This window comes from Schistocerca americana, chromosome 3, assembly GCF_021461395.2.
Source record: "Schistocerca americana isolate TAMUIC-IGC-003095 chromosome 3, iqSchAmer2.1, whole genome shotgun sequence".
Lineage (NCBI taxonomy): Eukaryota > Metazoa > Arthropoda > Insecta > Orthoptera > Acrididae > Schistocerca > Schistocerca americana.
Window position 1 is genome coordinate 725,229,170 of NC_060121.1, and position 25,522 is coordinate 725,254,691.

The 25,522-nt window shown below is 43.4% G+C and overlaps 1 protein-coding gene across 1 annotated transcript in view; it reads right to left on the reverse strand.

Moving 5' to 3' along the window:
- Positions 1–24,786, reverse strand: part of LOC124606345 (trypsin-1-like) — a gene marked incomplete at its 5' end in the record, with an annotated part of 42,083 nt that extends 17,297 nt beyond the window's left edge. Inside the window, 3 exons of the mRNA XM_047138328.1 lie at positions 2,106–2,515; positions 22,004–22,044; positions 24,758–24,786. Coding sequence (XP_046994284.1) covers positions 2,106–2,515; positions 22,004–22,044; positions 24,758–24,786 — 480 coding nt within the window. The remainder of the gene's footprint in view (positions 1–2,105; positions 2,516–22,003; positions 22,045–24,757) is intronic.
- Positions 24,787–25,522: the final 736 nt, after the last annotated feature.

Genomic DNA, 25,522 nt, shown 5'->3' on the forward strand with positions numbered 1-25,522 from the left:
AGAAGCGTTGTGTAAGTAGTCTCTTTAGTAGGCCTGTTCTAAGTTTTCTGCCAATAAATCGCAGTCTTAGGTTTGCTTTCCCTATAACATTATTTATGTGATAGTTCCAATTTAGCCGGCCGAAGTGGCCGCGCGGTTAAAGGCGCTGCAGTCTGGAACCGCAAGACCGCTGCGGTCGCAGGTTCGAATCCTGCCTCGGGCATGGATGTTTGTGATGTCCTTAGGTTAGTTAGGTTTAACTAGTTCTAAGTTCTAGGGGACTAATGACCTCAGCAGTTGAGTCCCATAGTGCTCAGAGCCATTTGAACCATTTTTTGAGTTCCAATTTAAGTTATTCATAATTGTAATCCTTAAGTATTTAGTTGAGTTTCCAGCCTTTCCATTGGTGTGATTTACCGCGTAACTGAAATTTCGGAGATTCTTTTTGGTGCTCTTGTGGATGACCACAGTTTTCATGATTTAGAATCAATTGACACTTCTACACCATTCAGATATCTTGTCTAAAACATTTTACAATTCGTTTTGATCATCTGATGACTTTACATGACGTGTAAATGTCACTATCACCTGTAAACGATCTAACAGCACTGCTCAGATTGTCTCATAAATTGTTTATTTAGATAAGGAGCATCAGAGGGTCTATAGCACTTTCTTGGGAAACGGCAGATATTACTTCTGTTTTACTCGACTACTTTCCGTCAGTTATTACGAACTGTGATGTTTCTGACAGGATATCACGGATCTAGTCACAGAGCTGAGGTGACGCCCCCACAGGCACGCAACTTAATTAGAAGTCGCTTATGGAAATCTAAAAATATGGAATCAATTTGACGTCCCTTGTCGATAGCACTTATTTCTTCGCCAGAATGAAGAGCTAGTTGTGTTTCACAAGAACGATATTTTCTGTGTCCGTGTTCGCTATTTGTCAATAAACCTCTCTCTTCGAGATGATTCATAATTTCGGGGAAGAGTACATGTTCCAAGATACTACTAGATATCGGCGTTAGTGATAGGGGTCTATAATTCAGCGGATTACTCCTATTTCTTTTCTTGGGTATTGGTGTGACTTGTGCAACTTTCCAGTCTTTCTGTACGGATCTTTCTGTAAGCGAACGGTTGCGTGTGGAGGTATCGTATCAACATGCTCCGAACGTATTGATTCTTTTACAGAAAAATTACAATTAAAAAAAATGTATTCCGTAGTTTGGACTCGAGTCTGTAATCTGTGAACTTTGCAGACTTAAATAATGATGCAAGGAGGGTAGGACGTCAAACGGGCCGACTTGGAGCAGGCGAGGCACCGCAGGACATTTTAATTTCTACTGTCTATAATTTTACAAATAAATTCATAAAACATTGTCAGCACGACCAGGAAGGATTGAGGACTCACACTCATAGCGGTGGAAGTTAAAAAAACGTAGCAAAATACCTTTTTTTACATGTGAAATTTCATCATTTTTTCACATACTACTGGCTGCATTTGTTTCTGTAGGTACACTTTTCTTCCTAAGTAAGAGAGATTCTTCGACGAATTTTGCACAGCATACAAGCATTACTTACAGGTGTATAGAACTCTAGAATTTTCCAAATCTATTAAAACTGTGGTAAAAATTTAGATAATTAACTATAAAATTTGAGTTTTTTCTAAACAAGAAGTTTAAAATGTAACTCATTTATTTTTTCATAAATTAAATAAACTCTAGAGTTTCACACACATATACACATGTAACTGTAGTTTGTATGCTGTACAAAATTCATCGAAGAATCTCTCTTACTTAGGAAGAAAAGTGTACCTACAGCAACAAATGCAGCCAGTAATAAGTGAAAAAATGATGAAATTTCACATGTAAAAAAATGTATTTTGTTACGTTTTTGAGCTTCCAGTACTATGAGTATGAATCCTGAATCCTTCCTGGTCATGCTTTCAAAGTTTTATGAATTTATTTGTAAAATTATAGACAGTGGAAATTAAAATGTCCTTTGGTGCCTCTCCTGCTCCAAGTCGGCCTGTTTGACATCCTACCCCCCTTAAGCAACTTTACCATAAAAGTTGTGAATAACCACTAGCACGTCTCAAACGGATATGAATGACAGTGCCACCGTACCTGCACACTGTCGGTGAAGGTAAAGGTGCCGTCGATCTGAACGGCGCCCACGTCGTAGTCCCTCTTTTTTGAGCTGAACTTGTGGTTGTATTCGTTGCGCGTGACGTTGTACAGAAGTCCTCCACTGGTACGATCGGCTGTGCCGACCCGCACCCAGTAGTCTGTGGGCTCGAACTTCTGCACGCAGGCGGCGTTGGTCAGCACCCAGGTGTCGCTGATGATGGTGCCGGAGCACTTGATGTCGCTGCGGTACTGGATGACGGCCATCCACGGGTAGTCCTCGATGCTGGCGTCGCTGCCGTTGACGATCCGCGCGCCGTGCGGCAGCGCGCTGGACGCAGCGATCAGACACAGCAGCGGCAACATCCGCAGCACACGCATCGCCATACTGCTGCAGTCTGTCTCCTGACCTCAGCCGCAACAAGCAGCAGTAGAAACCCGCACACTCCACGCCAGATTAGATAAACATCCACATTCTCACGCTATGGGATTTTCCTTTCAGTCTCTCTGAGATATCGCAGGGGAAAGAGCGGCACTCAATGTGCGATAATCATTGTTTATTTTTATAGATACTAGGGTGGTTTCATAAGACTGGTAAATTTCCAAGAAAGCATGCAACGTTTTTGTTGCGCCTTCGTGATTGGTAGGCTCGATTATTCCAAGGTATAAGGTATTTCAACAATTTACAGCGTACTGTGCGTTATTGATAGCCGTCTGAAATGGTCAGTGTCGGCTGATATTGAAGATAGAGAAAGCCACGTTTCGTGCCGTTATTAAACATTTTCATTCGAAGAGTTGGACAGCAGCAAAAATCAAAACAGAATTGGATGAAGTTCACGCGGACTCTACACTATTATTGAAGGCCGTTTACTTCATCATCATCATAATCATCATCATCATCTTCTTCTTCTTCTTCTTCTTCTTCTTCTTGCAAGGATTAGGCGTATTAATGATTTGTTGTGGTCTCTATTATCCATTCATCCATCTATAACGAGTTCTACCTAATTCTCTCTTTCCAGTCGGCCGATAATTCATTATCTTCTTTAGAAATATATTTTCTGCCTTTCTATCAACATGATCCTTCCATTTCCTCTATCTTTCCATTTCATTTCATCTATTTTTCCATTTCCATATCTACACTACACTATCATTGACGACCATTTACTTTTTGATCATCGTCATCATCATCATCATCATCATCATCATCATCATCATCATCATCATCATTGTCATGATCATCTCCTTCCAAGGATTAGGTGTTGTAATGATCTGTTGCGGTCTCTATTATCCATCCATTCATCTATAACAGGTCTACCTAATTCTCTCTTTCCAGTTATCTTCTTTGGATCTGTATTTTCTGCCTTTCTATCAACATGATCCTTCGATTTCATCCATCTTTCCAATGCATTTCATCTATCTTTCCATTTCCATACCTTTCCATTTCTTCTACCTTGTCATTAACTGAAAAGATTTTTAAATCTGATCTTATTGTTTCACTCCTTATTTTATCCATTGTATTACAGCCTCTTACGTATATCTGCTCCTTGTATGCGTGACATTTCTTTTTTTGTTACTGTCCATGATTCGGAACGTTATACAAGAGTGGATACAGCCATGATATTATAGAAATTCATTTCTGTTTCTATTCTTGTCTTTCTTCCCAAAGTTCTTCCAATTGTTCCGCAGATAGCGTGACATTTATTAACCTTCTTCTCAATGTCTTTGTCACGGTTAAAACTAATATCACATCCTAGAAAATTGAAGTGCGATACTTGTTCAAAAATTTTCTCATTTCTTATTATTCCCGATCTAACTGGATTTTTTTCCTTTGAAAGCCATTATCTTTGCTTTAGTTGCAGATATACTTAAGTTGTAATATCCTGCACTTTGGCTCAAGATATCTTCTGTTTCCTGCATATTTATCTGGTCATTGGCATGTAATAGGGTGTTTGATGGTACGTTAGATCCTGTTTTAATTTCTACGTGTATTTCATCTTTCCATTTCATAACTAGTCGTCGATATACAAATTAAATAAAGTGTGAGATAGACTGCACTCTTGTCGACCATCTTGATTTATTAAAATTTCATCTGACATTTTCGAACCTGAAGTTATAACTATTTTTGTGTTTACACACAGATTTTTTATGGTATTAATAAGATGGTTTCGAAAACCTCTTATTTCTAATATTTTCCACAAAACGGGTCTTTTTGCCTTATCAAAGGCTTTCTAAACATCAATAGATGCTAAAGCCAAATTACCAACGTTTTTCAGTAATCTGTGTTAATTTATAAATATGTTATGATTACACTAACAACGTTTTCTGAAGCCTGATTGGATAAATGAATTTAAATGCCATCAGACATGCACCGAAGGCGAAACGCGCCTCGGCCGTGAAGTCACTACGAAGGAAACCACTGACAAAAACCATGATATGGTAAGGCTAGACCGCCGAAAACAAAATTTGTGATATTTCGGACTGAGACTGTAGGCTTCTCAACTGAGGGAGTGCTATTCCACACGGGGAACTTGCTGTGAAGAAGCTGTGGGCGAGGTATGTGCCGCCATCGCTCAAGTCGACCAAAAGCACTTCCGTCACAACAAAAATTAAAATGGCTCTAAGCACTATGGGACTTAACTTCTGAGGTCATCAGTCCCCTAGACTTAGAACTACTTAAACCTGACTAACCTAAGGACGTCACACACATGCAAGCCCGAGACAGGATTTGAACCTGCGACCGCAGCAGCAGCGTGGTTCCGGACTGAAGCGCCTAGAACCGCTCGGCCACACCGGCCGGCCCGGCACAACATTTCAACACAATGTCTGGAGGTTTAATCACAATCCACAAGACTTTTTGCGCAGATCTGTGACTGTTGGTGAAACGTAGATCGACGATTACGCACTATAGTCAAAACGGCAACCAAAACAATGGACAAAGAGGTACGTGAAAGTGTACCGAAGAAGACAAAGACCATTTTAAAGTTTTAAACATGGCTGCGTAGTCAGCGACCATGTATAAATTAAAGTTAAAGCAATTACGGCCCTCCGTCACAAAATTTAAGTCTTTTGACCAGGTTTCGACACTCCTATGAGTGTCTTCACCAGAAATTAAATATTCAAATTGGCATGTCACGTATAAGATAAATATCAAGCGAGAGAGACTTGTCACAAAAATTTAAAAAAAAAATATGTATATGTATGAGCAGCCCATTGTGGCTCGCCTTCCATATATTCTTTTTCAAATTTTTGTGACTAAATTTTTTCTCGCTTGATATTTATCTTATACGTGACATGCCAATTTGAATATTTAATTTCTGATGAAGACACTCATAGAAGTGTCGAAACCTGGTCAAAAGTCTTAAATTTTGTGACCGAGGGCTGTAATTGCTTTAACTTTAAAGGCCATTTAGTCATCCGTTAAGATGATGATCACTGTTTTTTGGGATTATCGACGAATAATCCTCAAGATGGACCCTATTACGGTTCATTCTTGGATCGTTTGAAACTTGAGTTAGCTGAGGAAAGACCAAGGTTGCCACAGAAAAAAGTGCTCTTTCACCAGGATGATACCTACACCATCCGACACATCAGAGATAACAACGGTGACAGTGCGTGAATTCGGCTTTAAATTTATTCTTCATTAACCCTATTTGCTATACTTAACATCAAGTGACTTCTTCCTATTCCATGACTTGAAACTTTGACTTGCTGAGAAGAAACTTTCTTCAAATAAGGAAACGATAGTTGCAGTTAACGGGTATTCTGCGGAGTCTGACAGAATCTATTTTTCCGATTAGATGAAAAAGCTGGAGGATCGCTGGAACACGTATACAGTGAGGTGACAAAAGTCATGGGACACCTTCTAATATCGTGTTGGATCTAGTTTTGCCCAGCGTAATGCAGCTTCTCGATGTGGCATGGACTCAACACGTCTTAGGAAGTTCCCTGCAGAAATATTGAGCCATTCTGTCTGTATAGCCGTCCATAATTGCGAAAGTGTTGCCGGTGCAGAGCTTTACGCACGAAATGACCTCTCGTTTATGCCCCACAAATGTTCGATGGGATGCACGTCGGGCGACCTGGATGACCAAATCATTCTCACTAAGCCGGCCGCTGTGGTCGAGCGGTTCTAGGCGCTTCAGTCCGGAACCACGCGGCTGCTACAGCCCCAGGTTCGAATCCTGCCCGGACATGGATGTGTGTGATGTCCTTTCAGTTAGTTAGGTTTAAGTATTTTAAGTGTAGGGGACTGATGACCTCAGATGTTAAGTCCCATAGTGCTTAGAGCCATTTAGAGCCCATTCTCTCTAATAACCCAGAGTGTTCTTCAAACGAATCACGAACAGTTGTGACCCCAGTGACATAGCGCTGCGTTGTTTGGGAACATGACCTCCATGAATGGCTGCAAATGGTCTCAAATTTACCGAACACAACTATTTCCAGTCAATGATCCGTTCAGTCGGACCATAGGACCCAGTCCATTCCATGTAAACACAGCCCGTACCATTATGGAGCCACCAACAGCTTGCACAGTGCCTTGTTCACAACATGGGTCCATGGCTTGGTGGGATCTGCGCCACACTCGAACCCTACCATCAGTTCTCACCAACTGAAATCGAGGCTCATCTGACCAGGCCACGGTTTTCCAACCGATATGGTCACGAGCCCAGAAGAGGCACTCCAAGCGACGTCGTGCTGTTAGAAAAAGCATTCGCTGCCATAGCGCATTAACGCCAAATTTCGCCACTTTATCTTAACGTATACGTTCATCGTAAGTCCCACATTACTTTATGCGGTTATTTCATGCAGTGTTGCTTGTCTGTTGGCACTGACGACTCTACGTAAACGCCGCTGCTCTCGGTCGTTAAGGGAAGGCTGTCGATACTGTGTTGTCCGTTGTGATAGGTAATACCTGATATTTGGTATTCTTGGCACACTATCGACACTGTGGATCTCGCAGTATTGTATTCCCTAACGATTTCCGAAATGAAATATGCCGTGTGTCTAGTTCCAACGACCATTTCCGGTTCAAAGTCTGTTAATTGCGACCGTAATCACGTTGGAACCTTTGCACATGAGTCACCTGAGTACAAACGCCAGCTTCGCCAACGCACTGCCCTTTTATACCTTATGCACGAGATACTATCGCCGTCTGTATATGTGGATATCGCTATCCCACGACTTTGGTCACCTCAGTATATATCCCTCAAAGGATATTATGTCCAGAAGTAAGGTGAGCTGATTACGAAACAAACTTGTTTTCTTATTTTTTACCAGACATACCAAACCACCTTCGTATTTGGCGTTCACGCTAGTCTGTTTGTGCAAGACCAATTAATAGGCTTAATGAAAAACATCATTTGGGCGAAATATTTTCAGGACGGTGCTTACCACCACTTCTTATCGTACACCAATGAGCCAAATCATTATGATCAACTGCTTAAGAGCGTGTTGGTCCACATTTGGAACGCGATAGAGCAGCGATTCTGCATATCATGAATGCGCCAAGTCCTTGCTAGGCTTCGAGAGGTGTGTGGCATCAGATGTCTTCATACAGGTCACGCAATTCCCGTAAATTACGGGTCGATGGTTTTTGAGGGCGGAGCTGGCGCCAGATAGTGTTCCAGATGTGTTCCACCAGGTTCATATCAGGCGAATTTTGTGGCTAAGATATCAACGAGTTCACTATCATGCACCTCAAGCCACTGCAGTACGATTCTGGCCTTGCGACACGAACAGTTATCCTGGTAGAGGATACGTCGCCGCTGGTAAAGTCATCAAAGGATTAAGGGAGGCAGGTGGTCTGTAACAATGTTAAAGTGAAACCAGTTTAAGCTGGTAAACAAATTAGGTGCAGCTGTAGCCACCAGATGAAAATCCGATGCAGTACACTGTTTATATGACGATATGAACATCTACGTCGTCGTCTGACAAGCCATAACGTGAGTGAACAGTATGTCCATCGAGAAGGGAGACCATGTGCTGTTAGTGAAACTGTTTTGTGTGAGCTGTAGCAATTACAGTGCTGCATTGAGAGTATCGACGACTGAAAGGTCTGAGGAAAGATCCGATATCATTAAATGGTTTAAAGAAAATGATAATAAAATTCGTGTGGCACCTTGAAGAGAAAAACGCCCCACTGCTGCGGAATGTACTGACGAGGTTGTTCTTGCTCTAACTGGCCATCCAGCTCGTGCCACAGATAGTGCTAGCGCTCGTGCACTGCCACGAGGATTGTCTATCCCGTAGTCAACAGTACAGAAAGTTTTGCAGTCTATTTTGTACTACGAGGTGCGACCATAATGTAAAGAGACTGATGTGAAAAAAATGTTGCTTACCGTTTTAGTCAAGTTTAGTGTTGCCTCCTTCAAAGTAGTTCCCTTCTGATTGCACACACTTTTTCCAGCTCTTCTGCCATTGATGGTAACATTTCTGGAACTCATCTTCTATAATATCCTCCAAGACCCTCGTCACAGCTTTTTGGACATCTTGTGTTGTTTGAAAATGGTGTCCCTTGACCGCCGTTTTGACTCTTGGAAATAGAAAAAAAGCCGCATGGAGCGATATCTGGTGAATAAGGTGGCTGTGGTAGTACTAAAATTTGTTTTGAGGTTAAAAATTGCTTTACTGACAGGGCAGTATGGGATGGCGCAATATCGTGGTGCAGAATCCAGTTATCAGCAATGTTGGCACGGACACGAAGAACTCTTTTACAAAGTCTTTCTAAAATATCTTTGTAGTAATATTGGTTAACTGTTTGTCCAGGAGGCACCCACTCTTTATGAACAATTCCCTTGGAATCAAAGAACAACACAAGCATGGATTTCACTTTTGACTTTGACAAAAAAAAAATGGCTCTCAGCACTGTGGGACTTAACATCAGAGGTCATCAGTCCCCTAGAACTTAGAACTACTTGAACCTAACTAACCTAAGGACATCACACTCATCCATGCCCAAGGTTGGATTCGAAGCTGAGAGCGTAGCGGTCGCGCCGTTCCAGACTGAAGTGCCTAGAACTGTTCGGCCACACCGGCCGGCTAACTCTGAAATGCGAGCTTTATTTTGGTCTGGGTGATCCCTTTGAGCACGATTGCGGACTTTGGTGTTTTGTCTCTGGATTGTACCGAAAAAACCAACTTTCATCACCAGTGATAACACGGCTCAACAGTTCTGGATTGATTTCCGTTTGCTCTAACAGATCGGCTGCCACATTTTCCCGTGTTTCTCGCTGTTATGCTGTGAGGTTTTTGGGGACCGTTTTTGCACAAATCTTTCTTTTATTATTTGACGAACCGTTTCTCGATTGATGTTCAGTTCTTCTGCAATCAATTTCACGCATAATCTTCGATCAGATCGTACGAGTTCACTAAACATTTTATGCCAACGAAAAGGTTCAGCTCTTGACATAAACTCCTCTCCAAAAGCCTTCTGAAGCATGCCGTAAGTTGTCGTCGCGTTTTCACCCAATTTAACGCAAAAAGAAATGGCATACCGTTGCGCAATATTATGCGGTTCCATTTCCGTGACGAGAGACAGAAACACGTGTTAACTTATTACAGCACAACTCACAACTGAGCAGTTGTATCGATGTGCCACTTGGACTACAAGCAGCTTATAGACCAAGGTCAAAGATATTGTGCCTACGCAAACCTGCAGGGTTGCCACATCTTGCAAAGAAAATCAGTCTCATTACTTCATTGTCGCACCTCGTAGTACCTGTACAAGATCCAGACGGTAGAGCAACTGAAACTTCATGATTTGCAACTATGTTCTGAATTTGCTTTCTGGTTTCTGGCACAGATCAAGGTTGATAACATGTGGGCGGGCGATATTCTATTGAGTGACGGGGCACATTTTACGCTATACGGTTCAGCAAATACACAGAACTGCCAAAATTGGCGTACTGTTAAACCACGTGTTGTGCACGAAGAGCCACTGTACTCGCCATGTGTGACTGCGTGGTGTGAATTGACAAGCATCTTTATTCTGGGTCCGTTTTTCTTTGAATACGAGTAGAATACACCAGGGGGCCTGCCAGTAGTACCGTAATGTCTGCACGTTATCGAGATCTCCTTGTACAGCACGTGGTTCCTGTTCTAGAAGAGCGCAAGTGTGTGGAATCACTGTTTTCATGCAAGACAGGGTAACGTGCCTTGTCGCTCGCCCAGTGAAAGCTCTGTGTAATGCAAATTTCCACGAGCGTGTTACCTCCAGAGGTTTTCCAGATGCATGGCATGCAAGATCACCTGATCTAAATCAGTGAGACTTTTTGGCTCTGGGGATATCTAAAAGTGCGCGTTTACCAGGTACAGGTTTGGTCTCTATCTGATCTGAAGACCAGTATACAGGAACACATTGCTCAGATTCCACCGGAACTGCTGCGAGCAACTGTTGATCGTGTCGTTTACGGATGAAGCATCTCGTCGGCGTCTCCAGTGCTCATATTGAACAAACTGTGTAAACGACGTTTAGTAATAAAATCAACTATATGTCTTTCTCACTTGTTTGATCTTTACTGCCCACCTCCCTTTCCTATCCAATTACACTACCACCCATCAATTTCAATACACCCTGGTATTTCAGATCTACAACACAAATCAAACGTTATTTCTCACAAAATATACTTACATTAACTTCCACATATGCGAGTATAATACTGTCACGATCATTGTATTTTACTTTCGTCAAAGTATTCTCCTTTGGATTTAATGACTGCATCACAAACTCGAGGCATACGGTCAATCAGTTTTTGTAGGTATCATGAATCTATATGAGTCCACACATCCTTACCAATATTACCGAGATGTTCCTTGCTGGAAATATTAACTTCCCTAATACGTCTGTCCACTTCATCCTAGACCATTTCAGTGGGATTACAATTGGGGCTTTGGGACGGCCATACCATATGATTCAGTACTTTCTGTTTTTCCTTTGATGCAATGTAGTTCGCACAGTATGCCGACCGATGTTTTCGGTCATTATCCTGTTGTAAGATGAACCCTTTCCCTATTAGGCGCAATCCTCTGCGTATTGCATGATACTGAAGTATGTGGTGGCACTGCTTCTGATCCGTACATCCTCCAATTTTCACAATGTCGCCAACTCCGGCTAAACATCCCCAAACCATAATAGAACCTCCACCGTAATTAACTGTAAGTAGAACACACTGCTGGGCTACTCATTTCCCTATAAATCGGCGAACAAATATTCTGCTTCTGGTTCCAAAAATCTCGAACTTCGATTCATTGGTGAATAACACCTTCGTCCACACTTCAGATGTCCAATTACGATGTTTTCTAGCCCATTCAAGTCTCTTCTGTTTATTTATGGTCCTTAGAAGGGGTTTTCTCGCTGTGACACATCCTTTCAAGCTGGCTTCAGTCAATATCCTTTTTACTGTTGTAGCAGATATTGTTGACGTGTTCATTCCTACCAATTCTGCACAAATTTGGGGCGCTGTTTTGAATCTATTTCTCTTACTGGGAATACTGATGTATTTATCATCACTTTTAGTTGTTTTACGAGGTCGTCCTGGTCACCATTTTCTGTCGGTGAAGGGTGTATTGTACTCCCCGTAGAGACACACTACACTGTTTCGCAGTTTGGCGAACAGATAAACCTGCTTGGCTAAGCGCTACAATTGCAGCATATTTTTCTGTGGATATCTCCACTCGTGGAGCCATACTAGCGATGTGCACACTTCAGTGTCATGAAGGAACTGACGTGCAGGAACCACATGTTATGTATCGTAGCAACGCTTGCCGCTCGCTGCGAACATCACATCACTACAGGGAACAATACAGGTGCACCAAATGCGGCGTCCGTCGGCAAATAGGTAAACAAACATATCTGATAGGTACATAAACAGAATGAAATTTTCACTCTGCAGCGGAGCGTGCGCTGATTTGAAACTTCCTGGTAAATTAAAACTGTGTGCCAGACAGAGACTCGAACTCGGGACCTTTGCCTTTTACGAGCTACTCAAACACGACACATGACGCGTCCTCACAATCTTACTTCCGCCAGTACCTCGTCTCCTACCTTCTAAACTTCACAGAAGTTCTCCTGCGAACTTGCAGGACTAGCCCTACTGGAAGAAAGGATATTGCGGAGACATGGCTTAGCCAAGCCAGTGAAGTTTGAAAGGTAGGAGACGAGGTACTGGCGGAAGTAAGATTGTGAGGACGGGTTGGTAGTCGTGCGTGGGTAGCTCATTTGATACGGCACGGTAGCTCAGCGTGTTCGGTCAGTAATAAAAAAAACTGAGTGATTGGATCAATAACGAGCTTCAAAGGGCGTCTGGGGACGTCCGCCACGAACAATTGCAATGAACTATAACGAACAAAATGAGATTAAAAAAAAATTGGTAGAGCACTTGCCCGCCGTGGCAAAGGTCCCGAGTTCGAGACTCTATTCGGCATAGAGTTTTAATCTGCCAGGAAGTTCCAGGTATAGAACGTTTATGTACAGAACATTGTTTGTTGAATACTATTGTATCTCGATGACCACAATCAAAAATCATGACATATGTACAACTGTTGTACTATTCCTTTGCTTCCACAACCGTACCCACGGTATAAGACCTTATCTACACAGAACTAGATGTCATTTATTGGGTGTATTAAAATCAAAGAGCGGTGGTGTACAAATGGAAACATTACTATACATCTTTCTTGCATTCACAGCGCCAGACTTACACTTAGTAACCAAACTTGAAACAAATTTTTTTCCAGCGTAAATCGGTACCGCATTAACGCTTTGGAATATCTACCAAGTTCACTACCATACGATAATTATAGCCCACACTGGACCTCTGTGAGTAGCTGAGCTATATTTGTAACCACCCAGTATGTTTCGATCAGCTATTCGCTTGGATGACGGTATATCCAGGCACTACCATAGACCTGATGAAACAAAACGAGATTCATCCAGCCGGACGACACACTTACATTGATCCACGGTTCAGTCTCCATTATCCCGCGCCCCTGCAGTCGTAATTGGCGATGTCGTTGGGTCACCATGGGAACACGTAGAAGTCGTTCGTTGAGGAGCCTCACGTTCAAGAATGTGCGCTGAGCGGCGTGCTCCGAAACATCAGTGCCTGCACCAACATTATGCTCTGTCGCCAGATCTGCCTTAGGTCGCCGCCTGTTCTGCTTTCAGAGCGGGCAAGTATCCGACCTACACGTTCTCTGCTGAGGTAAGGACGTCCAAAGCCTTGTCGCTTACTCGTGGTTCCATCGTCCTTCAAGATGCTCAAGATGGTAGCATGAAAAGAGCCGAGATGCTCATTCGCAGGTGCCAAGGCGCAACAATCTGCCATTTTTTGAGTCGTTTGTGTCAGATTTTCGTTTTGGCCCGCACGCATGTTACTCGAATTATTCCCCATTCGTGCCTGCTCCAGTTGACATCCTCAGTCAGTACGTATTATATACGCTATATCCAAGAATTTTTTACTAGCTCATAGAATAAACTAAACTCGTTGTGCCTGATTGTGTACCATGTACGAAGTGTGTGAGAAAAGAAACGAGCCTGATTTTTAATCTACCAAAGTTTTTATTTTTTTAGAACGTCAATATCGTCCCCTTCAAAATATTTCCTTTAAGCAGTTGTACACCGTCGAAGTCGTTGTTCCCTGACCTGCAAGCAGTGCTGAAAGGTTTCAACTGGTAGGGTCTTTAACATGTCGGTCACATTATTTTGCATCTTCCCCAGAGTCCCAAAATAACGCCTTTTTAGGAAGAGAAAAACGTTACAAGGACTCGGATCAGGTGTATATGGATGCTGTGGAAAAACAGAAGCGCTTTTTGATGTCAAAAAAATCCGTGATGGAAGAAGCCATGTGGCATTGGGCGTTGTCATGATGTGTCTGCAATTTTCGACCTTACTCAATTTATCCTTTTTCTTTGGACATGCATTGATCTCCAAAGGAACTTTGCATCGTAAACAGAATAACACAGGCACTGCAATATCATATTTATCTGCCGATATCGGTCAAGCGACTTTCAAGAACAACGCCTGACCTGTTAGGGAATATACATAATGGAGATACGCGTACAGGTCGTAGACGCATGCTTGACGACATACGGAAGTTTGGGTCTGGCCGTGAGTCGTCCACGGATAGCCAAATCGTAAGGCCCCGCTCGTGATAAGCGGGAAATCCAAGTTCGAATCGCGGTCCGCCACAAATTTTCATTGCCGTCATTCGATCCTACAGCTGATCGTTGCCCTTATTCGCAATTGCGAATTCATTTGATGTGTGGTTGACAATTTGTCCTGGAGGGACAAATTCTGTATGCTCAATAGCCCTATTGTCAAAAAAGAAATCAATATTGTTTCGATCTTTGATATGCTCAGTCATGTTCAAAACTTCGATTGAAATTTGAAGTACGGTAAAAGTGTTTAACAGGTTACACATCATCCTTATTGTTAAATGTCGGTCTCGTCTCACAAGAGTGTACACATTTTCGACGTTTTCGTTGGTTTTTGAAGCTGAAGGTCTTCCTGAGCTGCGTTCATCTTCAGCGCGTTCTCGGCTTTCCAAAATGATTTTTGCCAGCGAAAAACTTGTGCTCTTGAAAAGGAATGTTCCGCATAGGCCTGTTTTAACTTTTCAGAGGTCACACTAGTAGATTTCCCAAGTTTAACACAAAACTTGATGGCATAACGTTGCTCTAAGTTCCGCTGTTCTATTTTCGAAACACACTTCACTGATGTCGCTCTTAAAAATCACGTGATGGCTCTACACAGCTAGAACTCGGATTGAGCATCTGAAAGGGATGAACACACAGGTCTACACAAGTAGAAAAGTAGAACAACACAGCAGTGTTGTCAAGTTCATTACTTTTCTCACACATTTCGTTCTTTAGGCCACGTGCTTTCTGTGCATCACTTGTTTTCCACATGTCCCCAGCAGATGGCAGCATCTGCTTAAACAAAGTTATTTATCGCACTCTCGGCATGTCTTCTAATAATAAATGTAATTTCTGTTTGTTTCCAGTAATTTTGGACTATAACGCGTTCGTAATATGTTGTAACAGCTAATATACCGTACATGACCGAATAAGTAACCGTTTATTTCATCACAACTCTCTCTCTCTCTCTCTCTTTCTCTCCCCCTCCCCCCTCCTCTTTTTAATTTTTTTTTTTATTTTATTTTTTTCCCCAATGTAGCACCGAATCTACATTCAGCAACGACCTATATTTTCACAGTGCAGAGACACTGTTTTCATAATTTCTAGTTGTTTAATTCTTCGTCATTGGCTATCCGACTCCTCGTGAATCACGCCATGCTTACTGACAGTCTGTGCACATTTCATGAGAAAATAAGAGTAATAAGACTCATTTTGGCTGATACTTTGAGAAATACAAACATATATAAATGTATAAAACACATTTTGTACATGGACTAAAAAGTATCTTCCAAACAAAACGCTACAGAGCAAGAGAGAATAGTTCCCACTTCAGAAGGAGACTATGTCACATAGTGAAAAAAAACTAATATTGTGCAAACTAAATACCAGTTCTGATGTCTGTTTGGTGTAACAAAAAATGTACTTAAAGTATCTGTCAAAATACAAAAATAAATCACTCTATTGCGAGTAAAGAGAGATATTTCCTTAAAACATTGATATTTTCAGTGCTTTCTCAAAATGTCTGATATTTAACTGCTAAGCACATTAGGTGGCGTGAAAAATCTGAATTAACGTGAACTCTACAGGTGGCAAAGCCCAAAACCAGCCTTTTATGATATGTGAAAAGTCCTTAAGAGGGGCGCAAACCGGACTCATTGGCTGTCTGAAGAATTATTTTCAGCCAAGTTAATAATCGAGCCAGCGGCCTGGCCGCAGTGGTAACACCGGTTCCCGTCAGATCACCGAAGTTAAGCGCTTTCGGGCTTTGCTAGCAATTGGTCACGTCACACCGTCCAGTCTGCCGAGCGCTGCTTTCAAGCGAGGTGCACCCAGCCCTTGTTGCGCCAATTCAAGAGCTGCTTGATTGAGCAGTAGCGGCTCCGGTCTCGTAAACTGACAACGGCCGGGACAGCATCTGGTGGCGCCTTAGGCCGTCGGTCGGTACTCTTGTGTCTTCAAGGCCTGTGCGGATGGTGTATGTTTGTTTGAAGTTCATAATATTACACTTGTACCACCTAATATATGTGACTGTGTGAGGTGGAAAAGAACATACGAAGATGGACGCTGCTTGAGTTGAGAAGATACCAACCTTGTCTTCATTCACGTTTTATATGCTTTCCTTAAATCACTTCAAGCAGTCCTGCGACTTTCATTTACGACCGACTTCCTCATCCTTTTCCAAAGAGCTTGTGCTCCATTTCTAACGCCCTCGATGAGGTCGCAACAGGATATCTTTTTCCTTCCTGTTTTCGACAAATCAAAGAAAATGAATCGATTACAAAGACACGAGACAAGCATGGATTCCCTCAATAGAAATGACTACTTTCTCGGACAATGCAGTCTGTCGAATTGTGACCGGTAAAAGCAGATATAGGCATACACATTTAGCGCTTCCTCGGCTGCAACAGTGTGTTCTATTTGTTCCACTAAGCTCCGAAGATCAGAATAACTTTTCCAGGGTTGTGTATTACTGTCAGTTGCCGTTTAAAAATAATAAAAAGGCTTCACCTATCTGTAAGAGATAACATACATTTTGATTTCATTCTGGGTTTTACGTTATTGACAGAAAACACTGTGTCGAAGTAAACACTCAACTACGATAACCATCACAGATTATCACTCCTTTTAATGCTGTCTGGTAGATAAGGTATAAAAACGAAATGTTAACGGTTGATTACCTGATGAGCACTCATATTTTGATGCTATTTTCAAACTGAATCGTGATCATCTCCAACTCCAAGTGAAAGCAGATCTCGTTTGCAAAAAATACACGTAAACTTGAACGTAAAATTACGTAAATAACAGCTTAGGGTAACATGAAGCAATTGACACGGAAGTGTAGTCTGCTATCACCACAGTGGGGTGCATAAAAGTGTCACAACCACCACTTGCGCCATCAGTACGGAGCGGATGTTTGAGAGAAAGGCGGCAGTTGCTACTGCGTGAGTGAAGAAGACTACCGAAATACGCAAGGATGTCTAGGTTTAGAACGAGTGCCGTAATGAAGCCGTTTTCTCGAAGAAACTGGTGTAGGTCTACGACCCATTCCTACTGTATTGCGCTTCTGTAACAGCCGATGCACTGGTGATAACCACCGAGCATTGATAGTCACTTAGTTAGTTGATAAAAATCATTTGCAGGATTTCTATTGAAATAATGTGGAACCAGCCAGTTTAAAGGTGCGTATTGTTGTTCTTGTGTTTTTCAGTGCAAAGACTGGTTTGAGGTAGCTCTCCATGCTACTCTATCCTGTGCAAACCTCTTCATCTACGGGTAACTACAGCAACCTATATACTTCTCAATCTGCTTAGTGTTTTCACTCTTGGTCTTCCTCTACGGCCGCGCGGGATTAGCGGAGCGGTCTAAGGCGCTGCAGTCATGGACTGTGCCGCTGGGCCCGGCGGAGGCTCGAGTCCTCCCTCGGGCATGGGTGTATGTGTTTGTCTTTAGGATAATTTAGGTTAAGTAGTGCGTAAGCTTAGGGACTGATGACCTTAGCAGTTAAGTTCCATATGATTTCACACAAACTTCCTCTACGATCTTTACTCTCCACGGTTCCCTCCAGTACTACATTGGTGATTCCTTGATGCCTCAGAACGTGTCCTACCAACCGACCCCTTCATCAGTCAAGTTGTCGACCAAATTCCTCTTCTCCCCAATTCTGTTCAGTACCTCCTCGTCAGTTACGTTATCTACCCGTCTAATCTTCAGCATTCTTCTGTAACACCACATTTCAAAAGCTTCTATTCTCTTCTTGTCTAAACTGTTTATCACCCATGTTTCACTTCCATACATGGCTACACTCCATAAAAATAATTTCAGAAAAGGATTCCTGGCACTTAAATTTATACTCGATGTTAACGCGTTTCTCTTCTTCAGAAATGCTTTCCTTGCCATCGCCAGTCTACGTTTTACATCTTGTCTACTTCGAGCATCATCAGTTATTATGCTCTCCAAATAGCGAAAGTAATCTAAAAAGGAGGTGCTGCATATTATGAATCGTTAATACGATTAAGGGGCGAACAAAATGTCTTTGTTTGAAAGGCGTATGCCAATCAGGCAAAATCGCTGTGAGCATTGAGGCGATCATCCCACTGACGTACGAGTTTGAAGATATTCGTTTGGTAAAACACTGTGTCCTGCAGCGTGAAGAATTCCGTAACTGCCTGTTGCACATCCTCGTCCGACAGAAACCGTCGACCCTTCACTGCCTTTTTTAAAGGACGGAAAGTATGATAATCGAATGGGAAAAGACCAGGTTTATAGGGCGAGTGCTTGAGTGTCTCCCACATGAATTGGCGTAACTTCTGCGTTACAAGCCTTCTGACATGGGGATGTGCGTTATCGTGAATTAGCAAAAAAAGGTTCAAATGGCTCTGAGCACTATGGGACTTAACATCTGAGGTCATCAGTCCCCTAGAAGTTCCCATGAAGCAGCAACACCCTTTGTTGCGCTCATTCCGCAACGGTAGTTTCCGACGTGTATGGTGCCCCATACACATTGATTACCCGACGTATGTCTACCGACGTCTGTCCTTCAGCAGCCAAGAAAAGAATAACGGCACGACGGTCCCATTTCGACGCATTTGGTAATAACGTCGTCATAGTTCACGCTTCCGTATTTATCGCACCCTCGTCGGAAAGATACGAATGACACACTAATTTCTTGCCTACACGTTGGTGCTTATATATCGGCATCGGAGTCGCGCTACGTTACAAATACGCTGCGGCAACGCACTCAAACGGAAAACTTTTGCTCGCCCCTTATACAGTGAAATGACAAAAGTCATGGGATACCTTGTAATATCGTGCCAGAGCTCCTTTTGCCCAGCATAGTGCAACTCGACGTGGAAACGACTCAGCAAGTCGTTGGTAGTCCCCTGCAGAAATACCAAGCCATGCTGCCTGTACAGTCGTCCATAATAGCGAAAGTGTTGCAAGTGCAATATTTTGCGCACGAAATGACTACTCGATTATGTCCCATAAATTTTCGATGGGATGCATTTCGGGCGATCTGGGTAGCGAAATCATTCTCTCTAATTGCCCAATATGTTCTTCAAACCAATCGCGAGCAACTGTGACCCTGTGACATGGCGCATTGTCAGCCGTGAAAATACCATTGTTGTTTGGGAACACGATGTCGATGAAAGGCTACAAACTGTTTCCAAGTAGTCGAACATAACTATTTATAGTCAATGATCAGTTCAGTTGGACCAGAGTGCTCAGTCTATTCCATGCAAACGTAGCCCATACCATTATTGAGACGCCATCAGCTAGCACAGTCTCTTGTTGACAACGTGGGTCCATGGTTTCCTGAGGTCTGCGCCACACTCGAACCCTACCATCAGCGTTTACCAACTGAAATCGAGACTCATCTAACCAGAACACGGTTTTCCAGCCGTCTAGGGAGCAACCAATAGGGCACGCTCTTGACCACTGCGGATCACGGAATGCTGAAGTTCAAATGGTTCAAATGGCTCTGAGCCCTATAGGACTTAACAGCTATGGTCATCAGTCCCCTAGAACTTAGAACTACTTAAACCTAACTAACGTAAGGACAGCACACAACACCCAGTCATCACGAGGCAGAGAAAATCCCTGACCCCGCCGGGAATCGAACCTGGGAACCCGGGCGTGGGGAGCGAGAACGCTACCGCACGACCACGAGCTGCGGACTGAATACTGAAGTCCCTACAGATTTCCGAAATCGAATGTCGCATTCGTCTAGCTCCAAATACCACTCTGCATTCAAAATCTGTTAATTCCCGTCGTGCGTCCATAATCACGTCGGAAACCTTTTCACACGAGTCACCTGAGTAAAAATGACAACGCCATCCATCAGTGCACTCCCCTTTTATACCCTGTTACGCGATATCGCTATCCCAAGACGTTTGTCATCTCGGAGTATGTGGGTACACATTGGTCACGGAAAAAGTTACAGAGGCCAGGAGTGGAAGGCCTCTATGGTAGGTAGTGGAACCTGGTTAGCAGAGGTCAGGGGGCCAGCAGTTCATCATCCTGGATGGGATATCAATGGAGTGGTAAGTGGATGCCCGGAAGTCGTACAAACATATGATCATGAAAACCATTGTTAAAAATTCATTTATAGCTCAGCAAACTAAAACAGTCGTGACGATGCTTTGATAAGCCAGTGTGCCCAGGACGTAAGTTGCAGGCAATCTTTAAAGAGGACCAGCCATCAGCAAGCGGCCTGGCAGCCTGCAGCGAAGAACGGGCGGTGGAGAGATGACGGCAGCGATTCGGCAAGGATGCTGATACAGGCAGTGGGCGGCAGTCCAAAACGCAGCCTGGCTGCTGCACATGACGAGGCACGCTGAGGTGAGGAGAATCACGCCAGGGACCCAGTGTGAATGAGATGTCTCACTGCAGTAGTAGTGTGTGGCCATGCGAGCAGAGGCGAGCACAGTAAGTAGTTGGCACACACAGCCAGTGGCAGCTGAGTGACTGCACAGCCCCTGGCTCGAACTGTAGGCCTCCAGAGTAGCTGGCTGACAGCAGCTGAGGTAGGCCCGCAAGTGGCCCGCCTGTTGGAAGCGCTGAGTTGGCAGCATTCGTCTCATTGCCAATAGCAGCGCTGAAGCTAGCTGCAGAGTTCAGAGATGGTGTCTTCTCGATCCACGCAGACTCGACTTGCAGACCATTGTACGTATACCCTCGGAAGTGGTGGTGGTCGGACTGCAATAACGCTATACATATATGGTATTTATACAGGATTAGCTCGTTCCTGTTTTGCTGAAGGATCGGTTCTTATCACCTAAGCCACACCAGAGCCACTGCTTCACCTGCTCCACCCTCCTCAGCATCCGACAACGAAAGAAGGCCGCAAGTATACCTTCGAGCCGTATGATATTGTGTTTTTCAGGGTTTTAGGCAGCAGCACACGATGGGTTCAAGGCGAAAGATCCTTCGTCGACTTGGCACTTGCATGTATCTCATTTCAGGCCCCGACGGTTTGCAGCGCCGACATCACAATCAAATTCGCCACTGTCAGGTGCACCGTGATCCTTCTGTCTCTTCTGTGAGATTCACGGATCCCGAGGACAGCGCGGCCGCAGCAGCTGCCAGTCATCACGACAACGCGGGACGACCCCATGGAGACGGAGCCTTCGCCTCTTCTGCCTCCTCTCGTCCTACCGATGGAGCTGGACCCGCACACACCGCAGCAGCCGACGCCTTTACATCTGGTTATGGGCCTCAGGAGGTGGACGCGTACCCTTCTGGTCGTTTTCCGGGGGACGTTTCCGCCAGAGCGAAGACCAGATGGCGGGGTACGACCGGAAGCCTGGCGTCCCATGCAGCCACAGCTTCCGGTCCAGTACAGCATCTACACTCCTGCCTCCCCCGCCGTTGTTGACCTCCCTATACTATGACGGTCAGTCGCTTTGGGGAGGGGTGGGGGGTGAGGGGGTGGGGGGGGGGGAGGCAGGAATGTTCCGGCGTAAAAGTCAAGCGACAGCACGCCGGTCAGGAAAGGCAGAGCAGAGATGGCTGTGAAGACGACGTCAGCCAATGGTACGCTGACCGACACCTCTCTAGGATGAGACCGAGACAGTAGCGGCTTCTAGGCGAAGAAAAGATTAGCGCCGGGACGCCTGGCCGCGCCCCAGTTGAAGGAAAAAAAATGGCTCTGAGGACTATGGGACTCAACTGCTGAGGTCATTAGTCCCCTAGAACTTAGAACTAGTTAAACCTAACTAACCTAAGGACATCACAAACATCCATGCCCGAGACAGGATTCGAACCTGCGACCGTAGCGCCAGTTGAAGACTTTGTCAATAAATAACTAGATTCTTGAACCCAAACTCCCTTGTCCATTTAGGTTATTCAGACTCCCATTCCTTTATAGAGCAAACACGTCTAAGAACTAATTGACTAGGAATGCATACTGAAGTAAATTCTTCATTACATGGTCGTCTTGGATATTAGCGTTTCAGCTCTACGGCAGCGACTTAGGAACTATATTGTTTCACTTGTAGTAGGAGTAGTGTATACTGAAGAGATTTTCTTATTTTGCCTGTCGCCCATGGCTTACGACACACCATTGTAAGTTCTCAAAGTTAAGTATTGTCATTCATCTTACTATAAAAAAAACTTACTAATACGATTTGCTTGAATTGTTGTCTAGCGATCCGAGATTGCTTGAATTGTTGTCCAGCGATCCGAGAAAGCAGGTTTCCTAGGCACCCTATATTAGACGAGTGGGCAGGACACAGTAATTTCTGTTTATAATCATTTGCAAACAGCAGCCTTGTGCCTCCTCCTGTACTAAATTCAGGAGTGGCAAACTGCATGCAATGGAAATATGGCAGTGGAGCTTGCTGGCCAGTGGAGGTTTCCTTTCTTCTCTCTCTGGGAGGCTAGGGAGATGTCTTTTAGCTTTCCTTTCAAACTTAGTTGGCTGGGGTGAATCTTAATGGCAGAGCCGAATTTTCCTTAAAACTGTGTCATATGATTGGTCCTTTTGTCTGCTGGTTAGAAGCTTCGAGAGCATTCTGGAAGCTTTCAAATGGTTCAAATGGCTCTGAGCACTATGGGACTTAACATCTGAGGTCATCAGTCCCCTAAAACTTAGAAATACTTAAACCTAGCTAACCTAAGGACATCACACACGTCCATGCCCGAGGCAGGATTCAAACCTGCGACCGTAGCAGTCGCGCGGTTACGGACTGAAGCGCCTGGAACCGCTCGGTCACAGTGGCTGGCTTCTGGAAGCTTTCTCTATTCCGAAAGAACCGAAGGCAACGAAGCCCATGCTTTTTCCAACCACTTTAATTGTCTTAGCACATCACGTTTTCCAGTGTTTGTAGGCGATTGGTCCATTTGCCGTCCCCTCCATAAAGAACCGACGTCGAGGACTGTGTCTGGTACAGGAAAAAAAAAAAAAGAGATTAGGAGAGAGTGTTGCTTACTGTGAGGGCAAGGTGAGTGTGTATGTTCTGTTGAAACGTGGAGACGTAATTCTGAGTCGGGTTGGATTTTGTAAGTTAGAACGTGCTCAAATTTGTGGGTACCAGCATCTTCAGGCATAGGAAGTGACTACGTGTCTATTTAAATGATGTCTGCATATGAAACTTATAATTCCGAATGAGACTTGGCATCGTGAAATCAGTTTTGTGTAGACACCCCATGTTACTCTTGGTTAGTCTTGTACAGCTCCTCGCCTTTTAAAATCACTATATTCGATTAGATGGACAGAGCATTTATTCATTTTATCCCCGTCATGACAGTGAGCGGGTATCTTATTTTTCTTCATGGTATGGAAGAGTACATGATGTTCTACCAGTGTTATTTAGTTATCAGCCATTTTTGCTAGAGAGATTTCGGCCCTGCCAGTCTAAAGTGTTCTATTATTTGGTATTAGGTGGATGCTTCTAGTTTTACTATCAGTGCTTGCCACAATTTTCCCCATCTACCTTTCACTGTCGATTTGATAGTACACCGCTAGACCATGGTAACGAATCCATCCTTTAGTAGGCCATAAACCTTATGTATAAAGGGCTTTCCACTGCTGATCGTCTTACGAACTGACTTAATTCCGCTAGTTCGTGTTTAAGTATGGAACTACAGATGTTAAGATTTGACAGTGAGCAGTTCTGATTATGTTCTGTTCAGTGTTAAACTTTGTCAATAAATAAGTAGATTCTCGAACCCAAACTCCCTTGTCCATTTAGATTATTGGGAATCCCACTCCTTTATAGAGCAAACATGTCTATGAACTAATTGGCTAGGAATACATACTGAAGTAAATTCTTCCCTACATGGTCATCTTGGATATTTGCGCTTCAGTTCCGTTTACTTTTGTTTGGGCAGATGCATTAAAATCATATGGCTTAAATGTTTCATAGCCACTACGGAATCTGGTACGACCCTGCACATGTAGTGAGTCAACGGTTATAAAAGTGATCTGGATAAAAATGAGTGTCACGCTTCGTTTTCGGTTCCAGCATGTCAGGGTAAATTCATTAAAGTAGAAATTTAAAACTCCCCATATCAATGCCTCAGTTTTATCCGCCAATATCAAGTCAATTAACCGCACTGTGTCACAGTACTGAGAGGTGGCAAGTAATCGTACAGGAGTTTAGCTGGGAGTGTCCAGCAGAAGAACTTAACCAAGGCCTTAAGACGTTACATGCTTTCAAATGGGCTGAGTGTAGGTTGATTAGTACATCTCTTCTCTGTGATGATGCTGGCGACTGGTCAAGGGTCATTCTCTATGAGATACTGGAAGCAGGACTTCAATAACTGTATTTTATTTGCTATTACACGATTCTTGACTGTCAAATTTTCTATCCAGTAAAAGTTGGTTGGATAGTGCCTGCGAAACCTACAATTATGGATAAAGGGCTGTAAGGAGAAAGGTTAGGGACCATGTACCATCATGTGTCATTTCCTGTTACTACGTTATCGACATAAATACCTTTGAAACAGGTAGGCCTTTTGCAGTCACAATCACAGTTAATTACCACAGTTTGAATAAGATATCAGATCCCAATAACAGGGCAATAAAAATAGGTAGGCCCTGATTAATAAGAGTTTCAGCTAAAACAAATCATGAAATAGCTCTTAATTTAATTAAAACGGAACAGGAAGGCTTTCAATAACAACAGCTTTAGTTAAGTAAAATTACCAAATAGAAAACAGGCAGATATTCAATAATAACAAGTTCTGTTAAGAAAAATTACCAAACAGAAAACATGCTGGCCTTCTTTAATAACAACTTCAATTAAATAAAATTACACAATGGAAAGCAGGCAGGCCTTCTTTAATATCAGCTTAGTTAAGTAAAATTACCAAATACCAACGGGCGGGCCTTCAATAATAACAGCTTCAGTTAAGTAAAATTACTAAATAGAAAACAGGCAGAAGCAAAATTACCAAATACAAATCAGGCAGGTCTTCTTTAATAACAGCTTCAGTTAAGTAATATTACCAAATACAAAACAGGCAGGCCTTCAATAAGAAAATAACAGTTAAAACATCAAAATCCAAAACTTAACTGAGGTTCACGAATCGAAGCTGAAGCTTCCCAATTCCAAAGGGGGTCCAGAATTCAGCACGCACGTCCCAGAGCTGGCTACACATGAAGACAGCCACGGATTCAAATCCGCCCACAAACATGCCCAGTAACCACTTGCTGGACTCAGTGCTCAAGATGCTTGAGCAGGTGCTCGCCTTAATCGCTGGGCGGACTTCTCACACCGTCGTCCTCGCTCCTTTACCACTCTCCAACTCGCCATGCCACAACACGCGCCGTCCCCCAT